Source organism: Zingiber officinale, chromosome 5A (genome assembly GCF_018446385.1).
Source record: "Zingiber officinale cultivar Zhangliang chromosome 5A, Zo_v1.1, whole genome shotgun sequence".
NCBI lineage: Eukaryota > Viridiplantae > Streptophyta > Magnoliopsida > Zingiberales > Zingiberaceae > Zingiber > Zingiber officinale.
This window is the reverse complement of record NC_055994.1, coordinates 122,996,847-123,018,108: the sequence shown is the minus strand read 5'-3', so window position 1 is coordinate 123,018,108 and position 21,262 is coordinate 122,996,847. Positions and strand designations below refer to the sequence as shown.

The following is a 21,262-nucleotide window of genomic DNA, read 5'->3' as shown; positions in this document are numbered from 1 at the left end:
GCCGCATCGTGAGCACGAGTTCACCATGGGTTACGGCCTGGCGAGCATAATGTTGCTGAGGCTGACGACCTCGTAGAATAATAGCCTGCCCAACACGGGCGATGTTGCCTCGGCTGATGGCCTCGTGAGTGTGAGGTCACTCCCGTTAGCAACCTTGCGTGCACTAGGCAAGCTGCCGTTGTGTGAGGCCGTTGGTCGCAACGAGTTCGCGATTTGGTTCTCCTTTTTTTTTTTTTTTCCTCCTTTTTCTTTTGCCATGGACTCTGTTTTTTTCTCTTACCATCCCCTACGGATTTGTTTTCCTGTCAATTTCCTTTTTTACGCTTACCATCTTTTGGAGTAAAGAGAACCATATTTAATAAGTGCGTTTGATTCACGTTATAATATAATTACCCGATAATCACATAATCTTAATTATAAGGAATAAAATATTTGTTTAGTTTAATTTAAGTAATGTAATAAAATTTTGTTAATGATAATATTATTATATATATATATATATATATATATATATATATATATATATATATATATATAATTGGATAATGTTTTAATTTATTATTATTATTTTAGATAATTTTATTGGATTTTAAATTAAATTTGTTTAATTTATCCCAACTATAACAAGTTGATTATTTAATTTATTAAGATTTTAATTAAAATAAAAGTTAAAAAAATCTCCGTCATCTGCATCTTCCTCCAGAGATTTTGCCCGCTCCTGCTCCTGTCGCCTGCTCTCGCCACCTACCGCCTACTGCTGCCTCTACTGCCACATTTGGTCGTCACGCCTTTGCGCTCCGTTGCCGTGTGCAAATGAAGATTTGGCGACGACCTCTGACACTGCTTGCTGCCACCTCTGACTCCGTCTCGCTACCACCTCCAACACCACCTCCAACACAACCTCGCTATCGATTCGGCACCGCCCAGCTCGACGAGAGCGCCTTGGGTCGTTCTGATTGTCACGCCTTTGCGCTCCATTACATCGCACACACGAAGATTTGGCGGCGACCTCCGACATCGCCTGCTGCCACATCCAGCACTACTTCACTGCCACCTCTGGCACCGCCCAACTCGACGACCACGCCTTAGAGTATTTCGGAATATTTTTTACTTAACCTCCAGAATTGAGAAAAACTAAGACAGATGAAGGTTTTTTTGATTCTGGTCAGATGCCAAAATTGATTATGTTTAATGACGTGTAGAAATTGAGAAGAATATGAAAAAACCTAAAACCAAATATGATTATCATGAATAATTATAGATAGATAACTAAAATTATCTATGATAACCTTGAACCAAATACATCTTCACATTTACAATTAATTTTGGAGATTGGTGACCTAGTTCATCCACCGAATAAATATAGAAGCACAGATGATTTTTCGCTGAGCAGTCGACGTTTCAAATTTTTGTTTACGAAACTCGAGAATATTCCAATTTTTTTAAAGTAAATCATCTATTTTTTCCTCATTCATAGAAAAAACTACGTCTAAATTAAAGAACAAGAATTATAATTAATAAAGTTTTTTATTTTAATATTCTTTAATCTATTTTAAAATTTTACTGAGAGATGCTATTTTTTTTTGGCGGGAAAAGGTTGTCATTCGAGGGGATGTGGAAAGGAACCGCCGCCATTGCCGTTCTCTTTCTCTTCCTCCTCTCATCATCATCGTCGCAATGGATTCCGGATCTGATTCTGACGCCTCACACATCTCCGCCACGCCTCCCCGGAACCCTATTCCCGATCCCCCCAAGCCTGGATTTAGGGTTCCCAACCCTCCGAAGCTCAGCCACAGACCCAAATCGATCCCCCGGAATCCTTCCAAATCCAAGATCAGATCGACCCCTAAGAGTTCGGATCCCCCTGCGCCGGAGGTTTCCCTCTCCGAAGAACTCGCCAACCTACATGGTATGCCCGTCGTCAACGTTTCGCAGCTTGCTTACGTGCCCGATCGGCCCGCCTCTTTCTCACGCCTCGTTTTGTCCCGGCGGCCCTCCATCGACCCTTCTGAATTCTTAATTGGTGGCCGAGGCGAATCTTCTAGTGATTTCGTCGCGAGTTCCAGCAGTGGAGAGGCTTCCTTAAAGGTGCCGGAGAGACCTAAGCGCTCACGGCCAAATGGAGTCAGGTTCATTGCTCCGGTAGAGCAGCTGAAGCGGCCGGATTGTGTTGGAGAAATCAAAGGTAGACCTTGTGATGCTGCCGTGGGAAGGCCTGATGATGGCAAGACCATTTTGAATGAGCAACTAAATCCCAGGCGCGTGCATTCTAATTTTGTTGGATTTGGCGAGTCAAGGGAGCCGGCTAAACTGCCAAAGAAAGGCAGGGAGGGAAATTTTGTTCGCCTGAATATAAATGGTCGTGGGAGGAGATTCACCTTTAAGAATCGGAGTAATAATGGGCGTTCCATCTCCTCTCGAAGTCGCAGATATCGTCGGAAACCTGTAGCGGGAAAACATGAGACTCCAGCGGGGGATGATTTTGATTCCGGCATTCTGGTTGAGCAGAGACGAAGTTCCAATTGTAGCAATCAGTTACTTGAAGAGGCCGTAACAGCTGCTGGAGAGCATCCATCGGATGAAAACTTGCTGAGATTGCTGAAGCTTACTCATGGTTACGATTCATTCCGTGAGGGGCAGCTAGAATCGATCAAGCGGGTGGTTGCAGGGGAATCAACAATGCTGATGCTGCCAACTGGTGCTGGAAAGTCATTGTGCTATGAGGTCAGTAACGTCAGTTTTGCTCAATTATCTTCACAGTGGAAAAGAAATAGGGATCCCGCTGGGTATTAGCTCTTGCCCCCTCTTTCTTTTTTCACGTTAAATAAATGGATAAATTTATTTAACGGATCGAATCCTAGTTCGGGGCTGACGGGGCTTGAACCCGCAGCTTCCGCCTTGACAGGGCGGTGCTCTAACCAATTGAATTACAATCCCAGCGAGGTGTATGGTATACATATTCTTAATGGTTTTATTTTTGATGGTTTTAGAAAACCATTTTATTTTCTTCGTCATGTTGTAAGAGAGACATGAATGATATACTAACTGATATTATATACACATACATCCCATATGTGAAAATTAAAAAAAAATAGAAATAAGGCAATGTGAACTCATTGGTTCCAAAATTCTTTGTCACTTGCACTGCAAAAGATCAAATCAAAAGATCAAATGCACTTCCTTTTTTTTGCTGATAGTTTATACGATTCATTCAGCTACCAGCTTTGATATTACCTGGAGTGACATTGGTTGTGAGTCCTCTGGTCGCCTTGATGATGGATCAGTTAAGAAAGCTACCTTCTGTAATACCTGGTGGTCTTTTTTCCAGCACCCAGGTTGCTAAACCTTGGACTCTGAATTTCCCAACGACCTTTGAGCCATTTTTTTTCCTTTCTTGATCTTCTTTTCTTTCTGCAGACAATTGAGGAGGCTTCTGAAACCCTGAGAAGGCTTCACGAGGGAACTATCAAGGTAATGGTTTGTTGTCTTTACCCATTCAGAAGAAATTTGTCATTATTCAGTTCTATTCTCAGTAAGGTGTCTCATGATCCTCTGTTCCCTATTAAAAACTAAGATTCAAGAAACTATTCTGTTCTATAATGCTATCATCTAGATGTCAGCATTTAATTGGACAAAACAGAGGATTTGAAAGGTCCATAGAAAGTAATATGGAAGACAAGTTTTTGGCAAATCATAAGGCTCTTTTTAGCATAGCATGCATTGAGAATATGTGGAGTTCTCACACAAATAAAGTGCACATGAATATTCTTATTCAGTTGCATAATTAGAAAGTCACAATCTTATCCCATAGTGTATGCTAGTTTGCAGACAAACTTTTCTTTTTGCCTGTCTGTTTAGTCATTGTAATCATTGCAAAGTTCTTTTAAACTACCATCTTTGAACAAGATGTCATTTTGCCCTTCTTTACATCAAATTTCAAGATTTCAGCAGTAGATTTTGTTGATTGAATGCCTCTTTCTATCCATTTTCTTGATAGCGATATGTGAATTGTGAACATTATGGAACTCTGTTGCTAAATGTTTAGGACACTTACATTTTATAGGTGCTTTTTGTCTCCCCTGAGAGACTTCTAAATGCAGAATTCTTATCATTATTTGTGGATGGACTGTCTATATCAGTTCTAGTCATTGATGAAGCTCACTGCATTTCTGAATGGTGAGTATTTGACTAATATGCTACAATCCCTAGGACTCTTGATTTCAAACTATGCACCATATCTTCATACATAGTTTTAGGACTGCAATACTTCACTCATCATTCCTATGTTCTAACAGGTCACATAACTTTAGGCCTTCATATTTGAGGTTAAAATCATCTATACTTCGAAGAAAGCTCAGTGTTCAGTGCATCCTTGCCATGACAGCAACTGCTACAGTCCAAACATTTCATGATATCACGTGTGCTTTAGAAATTCAGCCTAGTAACCGTATTAAGATATGCCAAGTAAGAGAAAACTTGCAGCTCTTTGTCACTTTAAGTGAGAATAGGCAAGTTTAATTCTCTCATTACTTGGTGAAAATTGCAAAGTTATTTCTTAGTAGGCTTTTTTCATGCTTCTAACTGGTTTTTATCACCTGAATCAGCAGATTGAAGGATTTATTACTTTTGATGAAGACTTCTCCTTTGACTGACATGCACAGCATTATAGTGTACTGCAAATTTCAGGTTAGATTTCTCTTTACCACTATTTATATGCATGTTTCAGTAAGGATGCTAATGCCTGTTCACACAATTAAATGATTTGCTTTTTCTGATCAAATTGAATCGGTTGTAATTTCTTACTCTTCTTCTTTAATACATTTCTTCTGTTCATAATTTTCAGTAAAAGCTTCTAGGAGGAGAATTTGTAACAGAAAAATAAATTGGATGAGATTAACCCTCTGTTTGGATCGAGTGAGGGAAGGTTCATTAACGGAAGGGGAAGGGAGGGGAAGGAAGGGGAAGTGAGGGGAAGTAAAGTATTTAACTTCTCCTTGTTTGAGAGGGAGGGAAGGTTCATTAATGTAACATGTGTTACTTTGTTTGAGAGGAAAGGAAGGGGAATGAAGGTTAAATAGATAAAGTTACAAAAATACCCTTACTTTTTAAATTAGACATTTTTCATAATATTAATATTTTTTTATAAATATAAATTAGATATTTTTAATAATAAAATTAATTTTTTATATTATTATTTAAATTGGTTATTTTTTTAATAAAAAATTAATCTTTTTATACTATTCATAACAAAACAATGAATTACCGATAATCAAGTAATTAAATGAAATATAATGAAAATAATGATTCTAGAAACCTTAAATAAATTTTTTTGAAAGATAACGCTAAATTCCTATTATTTAAAAACTTATTAAATTTTGATAGAAAAATTAAAAAATAGTAGATATTGTTCAGTTAGAAGACGTGTCGGAGCCCCTCCTCTAATAATTTTGCAACATAACAAAATTAGAAATTGGAACATTTCTTAAACTATTAAGAAAATTGGATAAAATTGGAATAAAAAATCTTTTGTTTTCCCTTCCCCTTCCTTACACCTCAATTCGGGGTGTAAGAAAATCTCTCTTTCCACGGGTAACGAAGGTTAAAGCTTACCTTTCCTTATCTTTCCTTTCCTTTCCTCACTCCTTCCCAAACAAGGTTCAAAGTTTTCTTCCCCTTATTTCCCCTTCCTTCCCCTTCCCTCACCTCCTCCCAAACAGACCGTAAGTAGAGATATCTTTGAAAATGAAAAAAAAGTAGATCGTAGAGCATACTCACATGTCAAAGAATGACTAATTCTAAGCAATATTCCTCATATATAAATGCTCTCAACAGCCATATTTTTTTGATAATGAGCTATCTTTGTTGACTCACTGACAAAATGCTAGGATATACAATGGTATGCAGCAAACACACTACATATCAAATATTTATGTAGTCAATATATTCATACCTTAATTACTAGAGCCAACCTTGAGGGAAAAGAAGTGAACAAGGCTAGGATGCAGTGGGAGCATTTCCTAGCCAAATTAGGAAGAAATCAAGCTTCTGCTAGGCTACATCATTATCACCCTTGATAGCTCTAAGGGATTGGATCGGAGGAGACTTAGCCTCACAAAAATGTGGCACATGCACATGAGTATGTGTGAATGAGGAGGCAAGCAAGTGTCGACCATGCAAGGTCAAGCAGAAGGATTAGCACTTGAAAAAGGATGGACAAAAATTGACAAAAAATAATTGAGGATGAGGAGAGGCCATGAAGGTAGCAACCTACCTAGCCCTAGGGGAATACTTCTTTGAAAAAATTCTAACCTTAAAAGAGGGCTACAATACCATGTACAACAACAACAACAACAACAACCAAGCCTTTTCCCACTAGGTGGGGTCGGCTGTATGAATCCTTTTACGCCATTGAGCTCTATCTCCTATTATATCATCATCTATATTTAAATAAATTTTATCTTGTTTTATTGTTGCTAACAAGTCTTTTTTGGTCTTCCTTTTCCTCGTTTGATATGCATGTTTATCATAGTTTCACATCGCCTAACAGGAGCATTTATTGGTCGTCTAAGTACATGTTTGTACCATCTTAAACGTATCTCTCGGAGTTTTTCCTCAATAGATGCAACTCCGACTTTCTCTCTAATACTCTCATTTCTTATTTTGTCCATCTTCATATGTCCACACATCCACCTTAACATCCTCATCTCTGCAACTCTCATCTTCTGCTCATGTGCTCGAGTCATAGCCCAACATTTAGCTCCATATAACATAGCAGGTCTAACTGCGGTTTTATAGAACTTACCTTTAAGTTTAAGAGGTACTTTACGGTCACATAAAATACTCGACGCTCCCCTCCATTTTACCCATCCTGCTTGTATTCTATGTAAGACATCTCTCTCAATCCCTCCATCATTTTGTAAAAATGATCCTAAATATTTAAATCTCTCGGTTCCGGGCAACTCGTCCTCTCCTATCTTAACAATTGTTTCATTACTTCTAATATTGCTAAACTTAAATTCCATATATTCTGTCTTTAATCTACTAAGCTTAAAACCTTTCCCTTCTAGTGTTTCCCTCCAAGATTCTAGTTTAGCATTTACTCCTTCATGTGTCTCATCTACCAAAATAATATCATCTGCAAATAACATGCACCACGGTACTGTGTCTTGAATATGCGCAGTGAGTTCGTCCATAATTAGTGTAAAAAGATAGGGACTTATAGCTGATCCTTGATGTAACCCTATCTTTATTGGAAATGCTTCAGTTACTCCGCCTGAAATCTTTACTCTGGTCGTTACATACTCATACATATCCTTAATTAGTTCACTATATATTACGCTAACACCTCTCTTTTCTATAATTCTTCATATAATTTTTCTTGGGACTCTATCATAACCTTTTTCTAAGTCAATGAATACCATGTGTAGATCTTGTTTTTGCTCCCGATATTTTTCAATTAATTGTCTAAGAAGATGTATAGCTTCTATTGTCGACCTTCCAGGCATGAACTCAAATTGATTTTTTGTCACTGCGGTGTCCTTTCTTAATCTTTTTTCGATTATTTTTTCCCAAAGTTTCATAGTATGACTCATTAGTTTAATACCCCTATAGTTTGCACAATTTTGTATGTCTCCCTTGTTCTTATATAAGGGAACTAGAGTACTTATCCTCCATTGATCAGGCATTTTTTTTTGTTTTCAATATCATGTTAAATAATTTTGTAAGTCATTCAATACCTTGTTTCCCTAAGCACTTCCATACCTCTATCGGAATATCATCTGATCCAACGGCTTTTCCATTGTGCATCTCATTTAAAGTTTGTTTTATTTCTGAAACTTGAATTCTATGATAAAAATTAAAATTTCTATGCTCATTTGACCTACTTAAATTACCTAAGTTAAGTTGGTCACCTAAACCTTCATTAAAAAGTTGATGAAAATACCTCTTCCACCGCTCTTTTATTTCTCCATCATTTACTAATACCCTATTACATTAATCTTTAGTACATTTTATTTGGCTAAGATCTTTTGTTTTCCTTTCTCTAACTTTAGCTATTTTATAAATGTCTCTTTCCCCTTCTTTTGTATCCAATTTTTGATATAACCGTTCAAAAGTTTCATTTTTTGCTTCACTCACTACTTTCTTAGCTTCTTTCTTGGCTATTGTATATTTTTTTAAGTTTTCCTCATTCTTACAAATATATAATTTCTTATAAGCTATTCGTTTTTCCTTCACTTTCTCTTGTACTTTCTCATTCCACCACCAAGATTCTTTACTTAGTGGTGCATGTTCCTTTGACTCACCGAGTACACTCTTAGTTACTATTTTCAACTTTGATACCATCTTATCCCATGTTGTATTAGAGTCATCGTATATTTCACATAATGCTTGTACTTCTACCTCCTCCTTAAATATATTTTGCTTCCCATTCTTTAACTTCCACCACTTAATTCTAGGAATTGTATATATTTTCTTTCTATTGATACTATGTTTGAGGCGTATATCCAACACTACTACCCTATGTTGGGTAGTTAAGCTTTCTCCAGGATGACTTTGTAATCTTTACAAATCTTTCTATCCTTCTTCCTAACCATAAGAAAGTCAATTTGCGATTTATTATTTCCACTTTTGAATGTGACTAAGTGTTCTTCTCTTTTTTTAAAAAACGCATTAGCTAATATAAGGTCATATACTATCGCAAAATATATAAGGTCACTACAATACCATGTAGAATTTAGTAAAACATAAAATTTTTATTGCTTGTCATTGATAAAATAGCTACATTCGTATTGAACTAAGGAGAAACCCTAATTATTGAACCACTAATGAGGACTAAATCCCTATGAATCTAATATCTCTAACAAATGGGAAAGGAAATTTAAATGGAAATTGCAACTTTGCCCCTTAGCTATGAAACTATTACCCATTGCTAGAAGATAGTGCATGTAGTATTGAGGTTGGGTAAATATAGCAATAAGTAGACCAGTAATGTGCACGCAAGCTGCTTGTGTTCAGTTTATGAAAATTCATCAAATGCCTGCTGTCGTGATTCACTTCCATGCTACATTATTTACATTTGTAAATGATCCTTTTGTTTGAACTCCAATTTCCCTGCAGAATGAGACTGATTTAGTGAGCAAGTATCTATGTGACAACAATATCCCATCTAAGGTCAGTTTTGCTCAATGTCATTCAATTGATTCAACTGTGTCCTCTTCAATGTTTTACAAGCCTTGACTTTGCAAACTGTTACTTCCACACAGGCTTACCACAGTGGCATTCCTGCAAAAAATCGGGGTCGCATACAGGAACTTTTCTGTTCCAACAAATTAAGAGTGGTGGGTTCTTGATTTCGTCACATATTAATTAAGCTATACCTGAATTTGCTGTTGCATTTTCAATTCATATTAGTACGAAGTTGAGAAGCACACATGTTATTAGTAAGAGTCAATATTTATTCTATTTTTTTTCCTGCTATTAAGGTTGTTGCGACAGTGGCATTTGGTATGGGGCTTGATAAGAGTGATGTTCAAGCGGTATGAGGAAATTACAGTTATGCATCCTCAATCCTGTATTCCTGGAAAAAAATGAGATACTTTTTCCTGATTATTTTAAAGTTTTTGATCTATGCTTCATTTGGTCAACTTGTTTCTGTATTTTTTTAAGGGGAATTTCTCATATTTGTTCTTCTAATAGATTCAATAATGCTCTTTCTGCAAATTATAAGATAACTTGAATTTTCAGGTACTGCATTATAGCATGCCAGAAAGCTTGGAAGAATACATTCAGGTCTTCATCCTGACTACCATCTTTCAATTGGATCCTGAACATATTTCTTTTTCTTTTCATTCTGCACCAAGCTCATAGACTATTTCTCTCACAGGAAACTGGCCGTGCTGGAAGGGATGGCAAACTGTCTTATTGTCATCTCCTCCTAGATATCAGTGCTTGCTATAAGCTTCGCAGTCTATGTTTCAGGTAACATGATTTTAAATTTGCTTCTTTACTTTTTTTGCAATATTTCGCTATTGATTGTCTAGTTCATGAATTGCAGTGATGGTGTGGATGAATATGCAGTAAGCAAATTTCTTGCTTACATCTTTTCTAATGACGTTCACTCAACTGGACAAATTTGCTCCTTGGTTAAAGAGTCTATGTCCAGGAAATTTGATATGAAAGAAGAGGTCTACTTCTAACTTTATTATTCATAAGTGGTGTTTCCAGCCTTTTTTCTTCCTTCATGCTTTTGTGTTTTTGTTTATAGTTGTAGGTGTTTTGTTTGACATGATTTTCCCCCTTGAATTTCTGGGTCTCACTTTGAACTTAGTGTAATTTATTGATCTTTTGCATTCATCTGTGTACCTTACCAGAATCCCAAATATTAGTTAACTCTATATCCAATATTTGATAGACTGCACATTTATTGATTATAAGCATTTATCCTATGTTGTTGGACCAAAAAATGGGGAAAAAGGATGTTTGTTGAGTATAATGTCTTTTATTTTGAGATTTGGAACTGACACTTTCTGAACCAAATTATCCGTATACTATATATTTTTTATATAATTGCAGCCACATTCAATGCATGAACATGACCCAAGTTTCCTCCTGCATATTCTTGAGGCTTTTTTTATTCTCTTTCTTTTCTTTCCTTTTTTTCCTTCTGTAATAACTCTAGTTTGATATCCAAATAATGCCAACAGTTTGATTTTGTTTGTATCGCCAATGGCAGGTTCTTCTAACAATCCTTACCCAACTTGAGATCAGTGATGAGCAATACATTACCCTACTTCCACCACTCAATGCGACTTGTTCATTGTATTTTCATAAGGTATTTTTAAGAGATGTTAAAAGTAGTATTGCTAGTTGTCAGATTACTTTTCTAGCAATAATCTTTAACACATTTTTTTTGGATAAGTAAAATTTTATATATAGCACTGACAACAATAAGTGAACTTTAGTAGCGGCTCATGATTGAATAATCTTTTACACATGCTATGGCTTTGGTGATCCCAATCAATTTATTTGGTAACTTATACTACCCCCGCAAGTGACTTTTTGTTCCCATCCTAATTCTTAGGTACTCTCATCCCTTTTAGTAAATACTATGTGTTGAGTGATTTGTGTCTTTAAATAACATACAGGATGCATCTTGCTTTCCTTGTTAAAATACTGATCACTCTTGGAAACTGGAATGAGAGGTAGGAAGCTAGCTGATGGCCTGTTCTTGTAACTTCGTATTCATTTACCTTTCCGTGCATTATACTCTAGTCAACGCTTAGGTTCTCAGATGTTAAAACACCTTTTCCACAAATAGGCCTGACCATTTACCTCTTGAACCAGGTTGCCTTTCGCTCATGCAAATCCTCATTAAACACCAACCATCTCTGATTTACTGTAGAATCTTGTTGTGCTTGATGTCATAACTCCTTTGCCAATTTTTATCTTCCATCTTTAGTTGTTTATTTTCATATTCAACAAACATTTATAAATATTTAGTCATGAGATATTTTTACATATCCCTTTGCATGAGTTTCAAGATCTTCTTGTTTATATTAATTGCTGGCAGTTCTGTGACATCATTGCTTGGTTGATTATCCACAGTATAATTTTTCTCTGGTATGCCTTGCGACACTTTTACAGATTCTATATCAGATCTTACTGACATTTGTAGCTCATCTGAAACAAAAGAAATTAAGCCTCTTGATGCTACTGACAAATGGATCTCTTTATGATAGGACTGACTAATGGATCACTGATTTTATTTCTTATTGGTATCATTAAATCAATTTTAATAGGTCTAGCTCAAACAATATGTTTTCAGCTTAAGCCAATGTAGTTGACCTTTATTTCATTCTTTTACGTTACTATTAAATAAATTGACTTTACCACCACACACTTCCTATATGCATTGAAGTAAATATATTGGTTAATTTGAACATGGAATTTATTGATGCAGACGCCCCCCATGTTACTAGCAGACAAGAATATTTTAGTTGCATCAATTCTAAACAAGTATGTCCTCAACCAAAGTTTGTCCTTTTTTACTGTCAGCTCTTGATCTTTATCTGGATGTAAGTACAGATTCCTTCATGAAATTATAGATCCGAAGTGAAGGATGGGCACTATGTGTTTGATATACCGACAATAAGCAACAAAATTCTAGTGGGAACGGTTGATTTGATTAATATGCTGCAAGACCTAAAGGTGTGGTAATATGGCACATCTTTTATAGTATTCCTGAATGTCTTGTTTGATTAGTTTGCTTAATTTTGTTACCTTCTCTCGGTTGGAGATGATTTAAACACGAGGTGTTCTTTTTTACTTAATCCCAGTGTGTATATATTGGGTAAGCACTCTGCTGAATTTCTAAATCAAATTCTGGTCTAATTTAAGTTTGTATATAGGAATTTGAATTATATCGTATGCTACTTATTACTGATTGTCACTGAATGACACTGCTTAATATGTTCAAAATAGAGTTTGAATGAACGAAACCACATTGTGGGCACTTTAAGGGAATATATATAAGGTTTGGATGAAAGATACTAGTGAGATTTGATTTGTTGATGTTGATTGAAAGAGTGACATTTTAATTCTTTTAATATTCTAGTATGAGAGTCTAGTTTCTAGTTTCAGATCTTCCATTCAGCTTTACTGCAATCAAATGTCTTGAATGGTATATATTCATCCTGAAATATGTTTAGAATAAGCCCTTGCATTGCCTTCAGATTTAAGACCCCAACTAAATAGCTACTAACTAAACAATCAATTTGGGATTGAAACATTTGTTCCAACAGATCTAAAACATTATAAGTAAAATCTTCAATATAAATATTCTTTCACTGAAATTGCAGTGATTAAATTAACTTGGTCACGTGGCTCTAAAGTTTCAACTCTTTGTTATCATCATCCTCATGCTATCATGGATTTTCTTCATGAATCGTGACTTTTTTAAACTAGTTTTCTTGTTATCATATACCTGTAGAACCTACTTTGGATAGAAAGAACTAATGGCTTATAAATATGTTTCACATTGTACTCAGTCTTTAGGGGAAGTAACATATGATTTGAAGGATCCAGCCTTCTGTTACACAATTCGGAAGAGACCAGATGACTATTGCTGTCTATCAATGAATATCACGGAAAGGCTCTGTCAGGTTGAAAGATGCAAGGTGATTTATCCCTTGTTAATAGCTCACGTGTTCAATGCATTCTGTATTAAATTAAACTGAGAAAATATCTGTTAATTTTTATAAATTCGCATCCATTGAAACTTAATTTTTGAAAACAATTGATCAAGTAGGATCGGTTATTGATTATAGATAAGTGGTTGGATATGGATGATCTATTCTGTGACTAAATTGCCATAAAATTAATTTCTTGAGTGTATAAGAAATAAATATTTGCTGGTTTAGTCTGAATCGACCAGATGAGGGACCAAGCTCAAGTGCTAGTATAAAACTGAAATCTAGGGACCCTTAGGCGCTAAATGCAAGCCTATGGGTAACATAAGCACATGATTGCATGAGGAGAGAAAATAGATGAGATTTTTTTTTTCAGACATCTAATGAGGCAGGTGCAACACACTTTCCTGCTTGCAAATCCACCACATAAACAGCTTGGATGGAAGAACTGAAAGCTGCTACCCTTCTTGAAGTTGGCAATGACTCTAAGAAAGGATGCCCTTTATCATAGTAGGCACTGCATGCAAAGAAGGGCAGATCGCCTTCTTGCATCATCTCAGAAGTTGGTAAAAAGGTCAACAATTTGACTTGAGATGCAATTACATGTCATGGCTGGAAAAACAATAGAAAGGGCATCACACCCTTTTCAATAATTTCCCTCCTTTTAGTGATAGCTTCAATTTGAATTTAAGGGACACACCACACTTATCAGTGTCTCTTAGTGGTGCCTTTCCATCCCTACAAATAGACTCTCCCTCTTGCATTTTTATTCATCCAAAAACTAAAAATTAATCTAAACATCTCTTCTTTTCTCTCGAGCATTCTCTCATTTCTTGGTGAGTTTCAAGGCGTAAAAGGTTTGACAACCTATAGAATTGGAGATCTACTATGTAAAGAAAATTGTTTCATCTTAAACCTGCACTGTTTCACTGTGAACACCACAACAAACAATCTCATCATAAAGAGATAGTCCAACTTTCACCTTAACTGACAGATTTTCCTCCAATCCTTAGGGATCACCCTCATCTTTATGACAAGATTGGATGCTCTGGAGATCCTTAACAAGTGTCTTCACGTCGACTAAGATCCTTGAGATCATGACACCAGGGAGATCTCTATGAGGTTATCCCCTCATCTTAGATGAGGTCACACCACTAGGATGGTAGGTTAATCAAAAGGATCAAGAAAGGCCCGTGCATTCTAAAGATTAGGGGATAGTCTAATCTTGTTGGCATTGGAGTATCTTAACTTGGGATTTGGATCTTAGATTCATTTTGGGTTGACGACGACTAAACAAGTCTTTATCTTTTGCATGCCTGAGATTATTTCCTCATTTTTAGCATGCCCTAATCTACTCCTCTAGTTCTTTGTGATCCTAAATTCATTTACTAGTTCTTGGTTAAGTATAAACACATGATTGCCTGGGACCAAAAATGGATTAGAAATTTGACAGGGCACGTATAATGCGGTCACCCATGTGCCATGTTCACGACGCAATCAAGCTGTATAGAAGGAATAAAAGTTGCAACCCTTGAAGTTAGCATTGACTAAACAACCATCTTGAGTTATATTGAGTTCCCTGTATAGGCACTGCATGCAAAAAAGGGGCAGAGCTTGCCCCTTCTTGCATCATCTCAGGGTTTGACCAAAGAGGTCAACAATTTGACTTGAAATGCAATTGCATGTCTCAGATGGATAAGCGATAGAAAGGGTTGCCCACCATTTGATCAATTTCCTGCTTAGTGATTAATTCAATTTGAATTTGAACTTAAGGCTTATACCTCTTAGTGTGCTCTTCCATCCTTATAAATAGACTCTCCTTCTTACATTTCAGTCATTTAAAAATTAAAAAGCAATCTTAGTATCTCCTTTCTTTTCTTGAGCAATTTTCGTTTTTTCTTGGCAAGTTTGTGATCATCGCCTTTTAAAGAGAGATGAGAGAGTTCAATTGTTGCCTTGATTCAGCGAATTTCGCTTTCATCTTTTGGCATCACCCTCATCTTAAGTGTTGGAACTTTATCCACAATTTGTTGGAGGGACAGAGATTACTTATTTATCAAGATGACATGAACTGATTATATTAAGTTGTCGGCCTAGCTGAGTAGGCCGATCGCCAACTCGTTCCAAGCGGATGCTGAGCTTGGACATTAACTACTGTCAATAGCCGAGTGTGAGACACCGAGTGGGAATTTGCCGAGTCGACGAAGCCAAGTGCTCGGGACGAATGCTGAACAAACTCGAAGCTGAGTCCAAGTGGGTTGCGTGAAGAGCGTCACCCGAGGAACAAAGATGCCGAGTCTTGCAGCGAGACAGTCTCCTTAAACGGATTCGTCCCTTCTGACGGTGCTAAGAGGTCATGCTTGGATGTTTGTTCTTCGGATAAAAAGACGAAATCACAAACATGACCTAGCATAGATTGTTGTGGCTAACTGAGTGTATACCTAAACGATATTACAATATCTACCAAGCAAAAAATTGCACGACAAAGAAGAAGAAACGAGGGATCAAGTGGAATCCTTCTTGCATTTGCTTTCTCTTGCTCTCTTTTTCACACGCTTGCTTTTTCTTATGTTCTTCCCGTTGAGGATCAAGCTCCTTGTAAGGAGTTCCCATCTACCTTGAGCAAGAAACATGTAAACACACATGTCACCACTAGTGAACTGTAGGTCCCTTGCGATCGGCAAGAGGGGGGTGAACTGCCCTGCACAATAAAAATAAGCAAACACCTTTCTCAAACAATAGGACTTCACAATTACACACTTAATTAAAAGTAATAAATAGAATAACAAGAATGAGTACGAGATAGATCGTTTATTTGGTTGGCAATCAAGGGATTGCTACCCTAAGGAAATTAAGCTCAGTAAGACAATCTCCTTCTCGAACAAAACGTCGGAGGAGGAAAAGCCTCGTACACGAGAATAATGCTCAGAAAGTGAAAACATAATAGAACTTTGAGTACAAAGTGTGTTGTGTCAATTACCGAGACAAAGACTCTATTTATAGCCTGCTGGTCGAGCTGCTTGGGGCGCTTGGAATGGCTCCGGACGCTTGGACATGGATAAAACTTTATCCACGTCGCAACGACTCGTTAAGGATAAGATTTTTCTTGTCAGGGCGCTTAAATCGGGTTGCCCTAGCCCGCGTCCAGGGTGCGAACCCGGGGTGCCTTGGCTACCCCCGGGGGTCCAGGTGCCCGGACTGGCTGGACAATTAACATGTTTGTTGACTGTCTGGTTCACCCGAACTCATTTTCTAGCCTTCTCCTCCAGCAATCTTTCGCTTCGGCTTCTTGTCCTTCGAAAACGCCGCGCACTCCCTTCCGCCAGCGTACTCTTCAGCAGCACCTCGTCCCTTGGATGCACCGAACCCGTCGACTCTCTCCTGTACCGTCCTTCTCGCTAGTTGCGTCTTTCTCTTGACTTCTTATGCTCCTAAGTTCCTACACACTTAGACACAAAGATTAAACCACAACAGAACCTAACTTAACTTAGTTGATTAGATCAAAATTACCACTGGATACTTACATGATCTACATGCAAAGTTCAAGCAAATTGCATGCAAGCAAAAGAGAATTGTGGCAAAGTTTGACTAATCCACATGGGTATACTATGCCTTGACCGCTGTTCACTGCGTGCAGTAATGTTCACACAAGAACCTTTGGTTTGGTGCTATCTGGGCCTTGGATTCGCACCTCCTCATGCACTATCAATCAACTGTATTGCCACTTTTCCATTGTGGGATTAATAACTCACAAGTCATGTTTCCATTCACATTTTTCCAATAATAAGATCCGATCTTTCATGGATTATAATGCCCTCAAGATTCTCAATGATCATCCCCTCATTTTTATAACGAATAAGATTCTTGAGATCATGACGTTTGGAAGATCTCCACGAGATCATTCCCTTGTCTTAAAAAGTACTCTTTGATCTTTCAGATCAACCTACCATCCTAAAGGTCTAACCTCGTTTGACAAATTTTGGAGCAATGTAGTTGTCGACCCCTGATATGAGATCCAAATAGTTAAGATGTTCCAGTGCCAATGGCCTCCACAGGATATGCTTATTACTGCTTCAGATGTCTTTTGTTGTTAATAGTTGACAAAACTTTTGCATGGATCTATAAATTTTGTCAAAAAAAAAAAAATTTGATGACAGGAGTGTTTCTCTTATTTGGTTAGGTACAAAAATTGGATGCAATGTTCAATGTTGCATGGTCAGCGGTGAAAGAATGTAATGGCGTCAATGGGTGCTCCAATTCATTGCATACTCCATGTATTCAAAGAAAAACTTTGGACTACTTTGATGGGAAGGATGATGCATTGAATGATGTTGCATTGTTTAAGATGGCACGGAAAAGGTCACTATTATCTCATTGTTCCATGTTTTAAATGTTTATGCTCCCATTAGATGAACTAATATCATTTTTTGCCTTCACAGTCCATTTTTGGGAGCAGATATAAAGGTGAACAACAGTAACATATTTGCTTCCATTGAACATGATATGCTGATATTTGCTAGAATTTAAGGTTCAGTTTTTTTTTTCTCTTCTTTCTTTTTTGTCAATAGGTGTTTCTAAGAAGTAATTCATGTATGAATTTTACCCCAAGGGCAGTTGCGCGAATTATGCACGGCATCAGTAGCCCAGCTTTTACTTCTTCATTTTGGTCCAAAAGCCATTTCTGGTACTTGTTGGCTACTTACAAGTTATCATCTCAGTACAGAATATGAAGCATATGCTTGTGTCTACATGCTTTTTCTTCATTCTTAAAAACGATACATGTTTGTTCAGCATCTCTTCTATATTTAATATATTGCCGCCCTGATATTTTCCTTTTCTAGGGGACGATATGTGGAGGTTGATTTTGCAATTGTTATGGAAGCTGCAAAAGTAGAACTTATGAATTTTGTGGGCAAACAATCAAATTGAACGTAAGTTCTATTTGACATTATACAGCTACCCATAAAGCTATCTTTATTTTTAAGTGATCAAATATACATAGTTATTTTTTCACCAAGAGAGTCCCCTGTCTATCCTTGTCAAGTTCACTTTGTCCTTTAAGTAGAAACTGATAACTAGGGGCTTATTACTAATAACTGCATAGGACTATGCATAATTTTCAATCTGGATTTTTGAACTGGCCCTGCTTTATCTGATAAATTGGATGTATTTTATTGTCTCAAATTTTTTTGAAATCATTCATATGTTAAGGAATTTTTGTGGTGATTAAAAAATAAGCCTTCATCAAAAAGAGTTTGATTAGTTCGTTGTTTTGCTGAATGTTTTAAATATTATTTGATAAAGAGGATGGAATCAAGATGTAAGATTTAAAATGGAAGGAATGAGATCAGTTCTATTGCTCAGGAGAACCCTTATCTATCTGTCGTCACCATCTACTCATCTAGTATGTTGGCATGCTTCATTGTATCTGTAAATATACATACAATTATGAGAAAATATTGGTATAGAGAAATTATTTAGAGTATTCAATCCTGGTTACTCACCCTTATATGGCCATAGTATAATTTTACAGAGACACTTTTGTATATTTAAAATATATCAAGTAGATGTTTAACACTACTCCATTTTAGTTTGTTCAAATATAAAAACCAATTTGTTACAAATTTATTTGACTTTATGATCTTGCATAGACTTGGTTAGCATGCATGCATTAGAACTGACATTATGCTATCCATAGTCTTTATGCTAAGAAATTCTTTAGATAGTTGGCTTCGATTTGGCAATCTCAATGAGCATTGAATGATTTGCAACACTTTTAGCCATGTTGTGCTGAACTTAACAAATCAAACTCGCGGAGATTTTTCTAGTGTGTACAATGATTTCTTCATCTTACACACGAGACCAGTCTCCCTTTAAGTAATAAACCTTGGAGGTTGATCCATATGAATCTCCTAAAAACGATCAACATAAAGGAAGACATTCTTAGTATCAAATTTGATGAAGGTATTAGTGGAAAACAAGTAGAGGGAGAAAGGGGAGCTAAAAAATCACATTATAATTACAGTGGAGATATTAAACTTTATTATTCACTATCTGATATAATTTAGAAATTGTTAATTCAGCAAAAAAATTTATGATACAAACCATGATATGACAACCTTGGTTGTTGTCTCGTACAACTATTTGGACGTTATTTTAGGCACATTGGAGTCTTCATATATATCATAAGTATTGTCAGCATAACACATGTTGAATTCATGGCCTCACTATATATACAACTTTGGACCAACAAATATATCAAAAGCATTGATGTATCCATGATTAAATAAAACATCATCTTTAGAAGCACGATCCACTATCTCTCCACCAACTTTATTACAAAATATTTGTTTAACTAAACATATGAAGAGTTATCCATGATTAAATAAAACATCATCTTTAGAAGCACGATCACATAATTAAAGATATATTCAAAGTACCATATGATAAATATCCAATAAGATTCAATATGCCTCTTAAGAAAAATTAAATGCACCTTAATTTGGATATGTCACAATTCTTCTTTTATGGTAGAAGTCTGTGTATTTTAATTTTGAATGTTATGATTTATTTCAATATGCAGAAGTACATGAATTATACATGACTGGCTAAACATGTTACTTATCTTCATTATGGTGATCGCAAGGGCTGCTGCAAATTGGGTGAGTTTCTATAACTTAGGATGTGTTTCTTAGGAAGGAAATAAGGTGATTTTCCTCCGTGTCCTTTAATGGAAAGATTAGAGTAAAACAAAGGACAGAGAAAATCTTTTATTAATTTTCTCTTATATTACTTCCATCCAATTTAGGTGGAAAGCTCATTTTAGCATGGAATGAAGCTCAAATCGAAGCTTAAATATATATATATATATATTTTCTTTCAAATTTATTTTTGATTGTTGTCTGTTTGTCTTTGAAGAATAAAAATTACTGGATCTTAAGTAGCCTCTTGCTTGTGCAACAGATCGAAAATTATCTACATTCTAAAGTTCACCAAACAATATGATTTTTGTATCATTTCAGGAAGGCATATTTAGAAGTCATCTCAATTACTCCCAGGAGTACTGTAGTAATGAAACCTTTTCCTTGCAATCTAATCAGTACTGCCATGTTAACATTTGTTATGCTTTGTGCTTGTTAGTTCAATTGCAATTACTGCTGCTCGCCGGCAGTTTAGAGATGAAGAGAGGTAGGCTTGCAGAGGTGATGGCGACGACAGTGACAAAATACTTGAGAGAAATTATATCGAAGAGTTGACGGACAGGCCCGGGCTATAGTTATCCATGTTGGAAATAACACTGGTGTACAAAATGCGATAATTATTTGTCTGTTAGCTTCATATTTTGGGTTCCGGAGACAAACTTGTGATTGCAAAAGCAGGCTGGTAGAAGTTTGTTAGACAGCTATGATGCCCCTGGTAAAACATTGAGAGACTGACGAGAGTTTTATTATAATTCTCTCTTTTTTCCTGTTTGGAGATAGTTTTTTTTTCCGACCTTTGATCCCGGATTCTTTTTTGTACAACTCTATTGATGAAGCAAACTAGCAAAGTTAGCATTTTTTTTATAGAATTAGTACCTGAGTTCGTTTGCTCTTATATCATCATACTGTTGTCTCAGTGGGTGCCTGATTTTCTTCGTTAAGGTCATTGCGTTAAGACAAATATTCTGAATAATTTACCTCTCTTTTAGAGTATGTCGGTCATTTTGAAGGGATATGACTTTACCTTTTATTGTAATGCTATTGTCACATAATGTTATTTGGAGTTTTTAGTTCAATTGATTTTATTATTTTTAGATTTTCTGAAAATCTCTTAGCTAGTGTTATTTGGAGTTTTTGGTGCACGGAGATCTTCCCGATGCCTTTATAAAAATTAAAAGGGCGTTCCCATTATTATAATCATGAAAAAGGATGTCTCCTTTTTTAAAAAATACTACTTTCGCCGTAACTAACTATTACAAGTACTTATTAAAATATTTAAAAATAAATTAATTTAATTTGATTAAAAATTATATATATATATATATATATAATATTTCATATTAAAAAAATTCTTTATCAATTTGATAAAAATTA

At 36.1% G+C, this 21,262-nt stretch overlaps 1 protein-coding gene across 2 annotated transcripts; it reads left to right on the top strand.

The window, feature by feature from the left end:
• Positions 1 to 1,594: 1,594 nt before the first annotated feature.
• LOC121981549 (ATP-dependent DNA helicase Q-like 5) lies at positions 1,595 to 20,756 on the top strand. Of its 2 annotated transcripts, XM_042534134.1 has the most exons (21): positions 1,595 to 2,724; positions 3,216 to 3,335; positions 3,418 to 3,471; positions 4,064 to 4,176; positions 4,296 to 4,508; positions 4,608 to 4,686; positions 9,118 to 9,171; positions 9,264 to 9,338; positions 9,483 to 9,536; positions 9,745 to 9,789; positions 9,884 to 9,978; positions 10,055 to 10,184; positions 10,733 to 10,831; positions 11,960 to 12,015; positions 12,105 to 12,207; positions 13,047 to 13,175; positions 17,368 to 17,546; positions 17,627 to 17,651; positions 17,756 to 17,871; positions 18,029 to 18,118; positions 20,328 to 20,756. In XM_042534134.1, exons 1-20 carry the CDS (start codon positions 1,678 to 1,680, stop codon positions 18,114 to 18,116), a joined length of 2,874 nt encoding a protein of 957 aa, XP_042390068.1. In that variant the 5' UTR covers positions 1,595 to 1,677; the 3' UTR covers positions 18,117 to 18,118; positions 20,328 to 20,756. The 2 variants fall into 2 exon arrangements, with proteins under 2 accessions (XP_042390068.1, XP_042390069.1); XM_042534135.1 differs by lacking the exon at positions 9,483 to 9,536.
• Positions 20,757 to 21,262: the final 506 nt, after the last annotated feature.

What these genes read in the sequence shown, in the direction of transcription:
- LOC121981549 (XM_042534134.1), top strand. Translation starts at nt 1,678, where the DNA reads ATGGATTCCGGATCTGATTCTGACGCCTCACACATCTCCGCCACGCCT. An exon ending in TTCACGAGGGAACTATCAAG is followed by an intron (nt 3,472 to 4,063) that starts GTAATGGTTTGT and finishes TACATTTTATAG; the next exon opens with GTGCTTTTTGTCTCCCCTGA. An exon ending in AATTTGATATGAAAGAAGAG is followed by an intron (nt 10,185 to 10,732) that starts GTCTACTTCTAA and finishes CGCCAATGGCAG; the next exon opens with GTTCTTCTAACAATCCTTAC.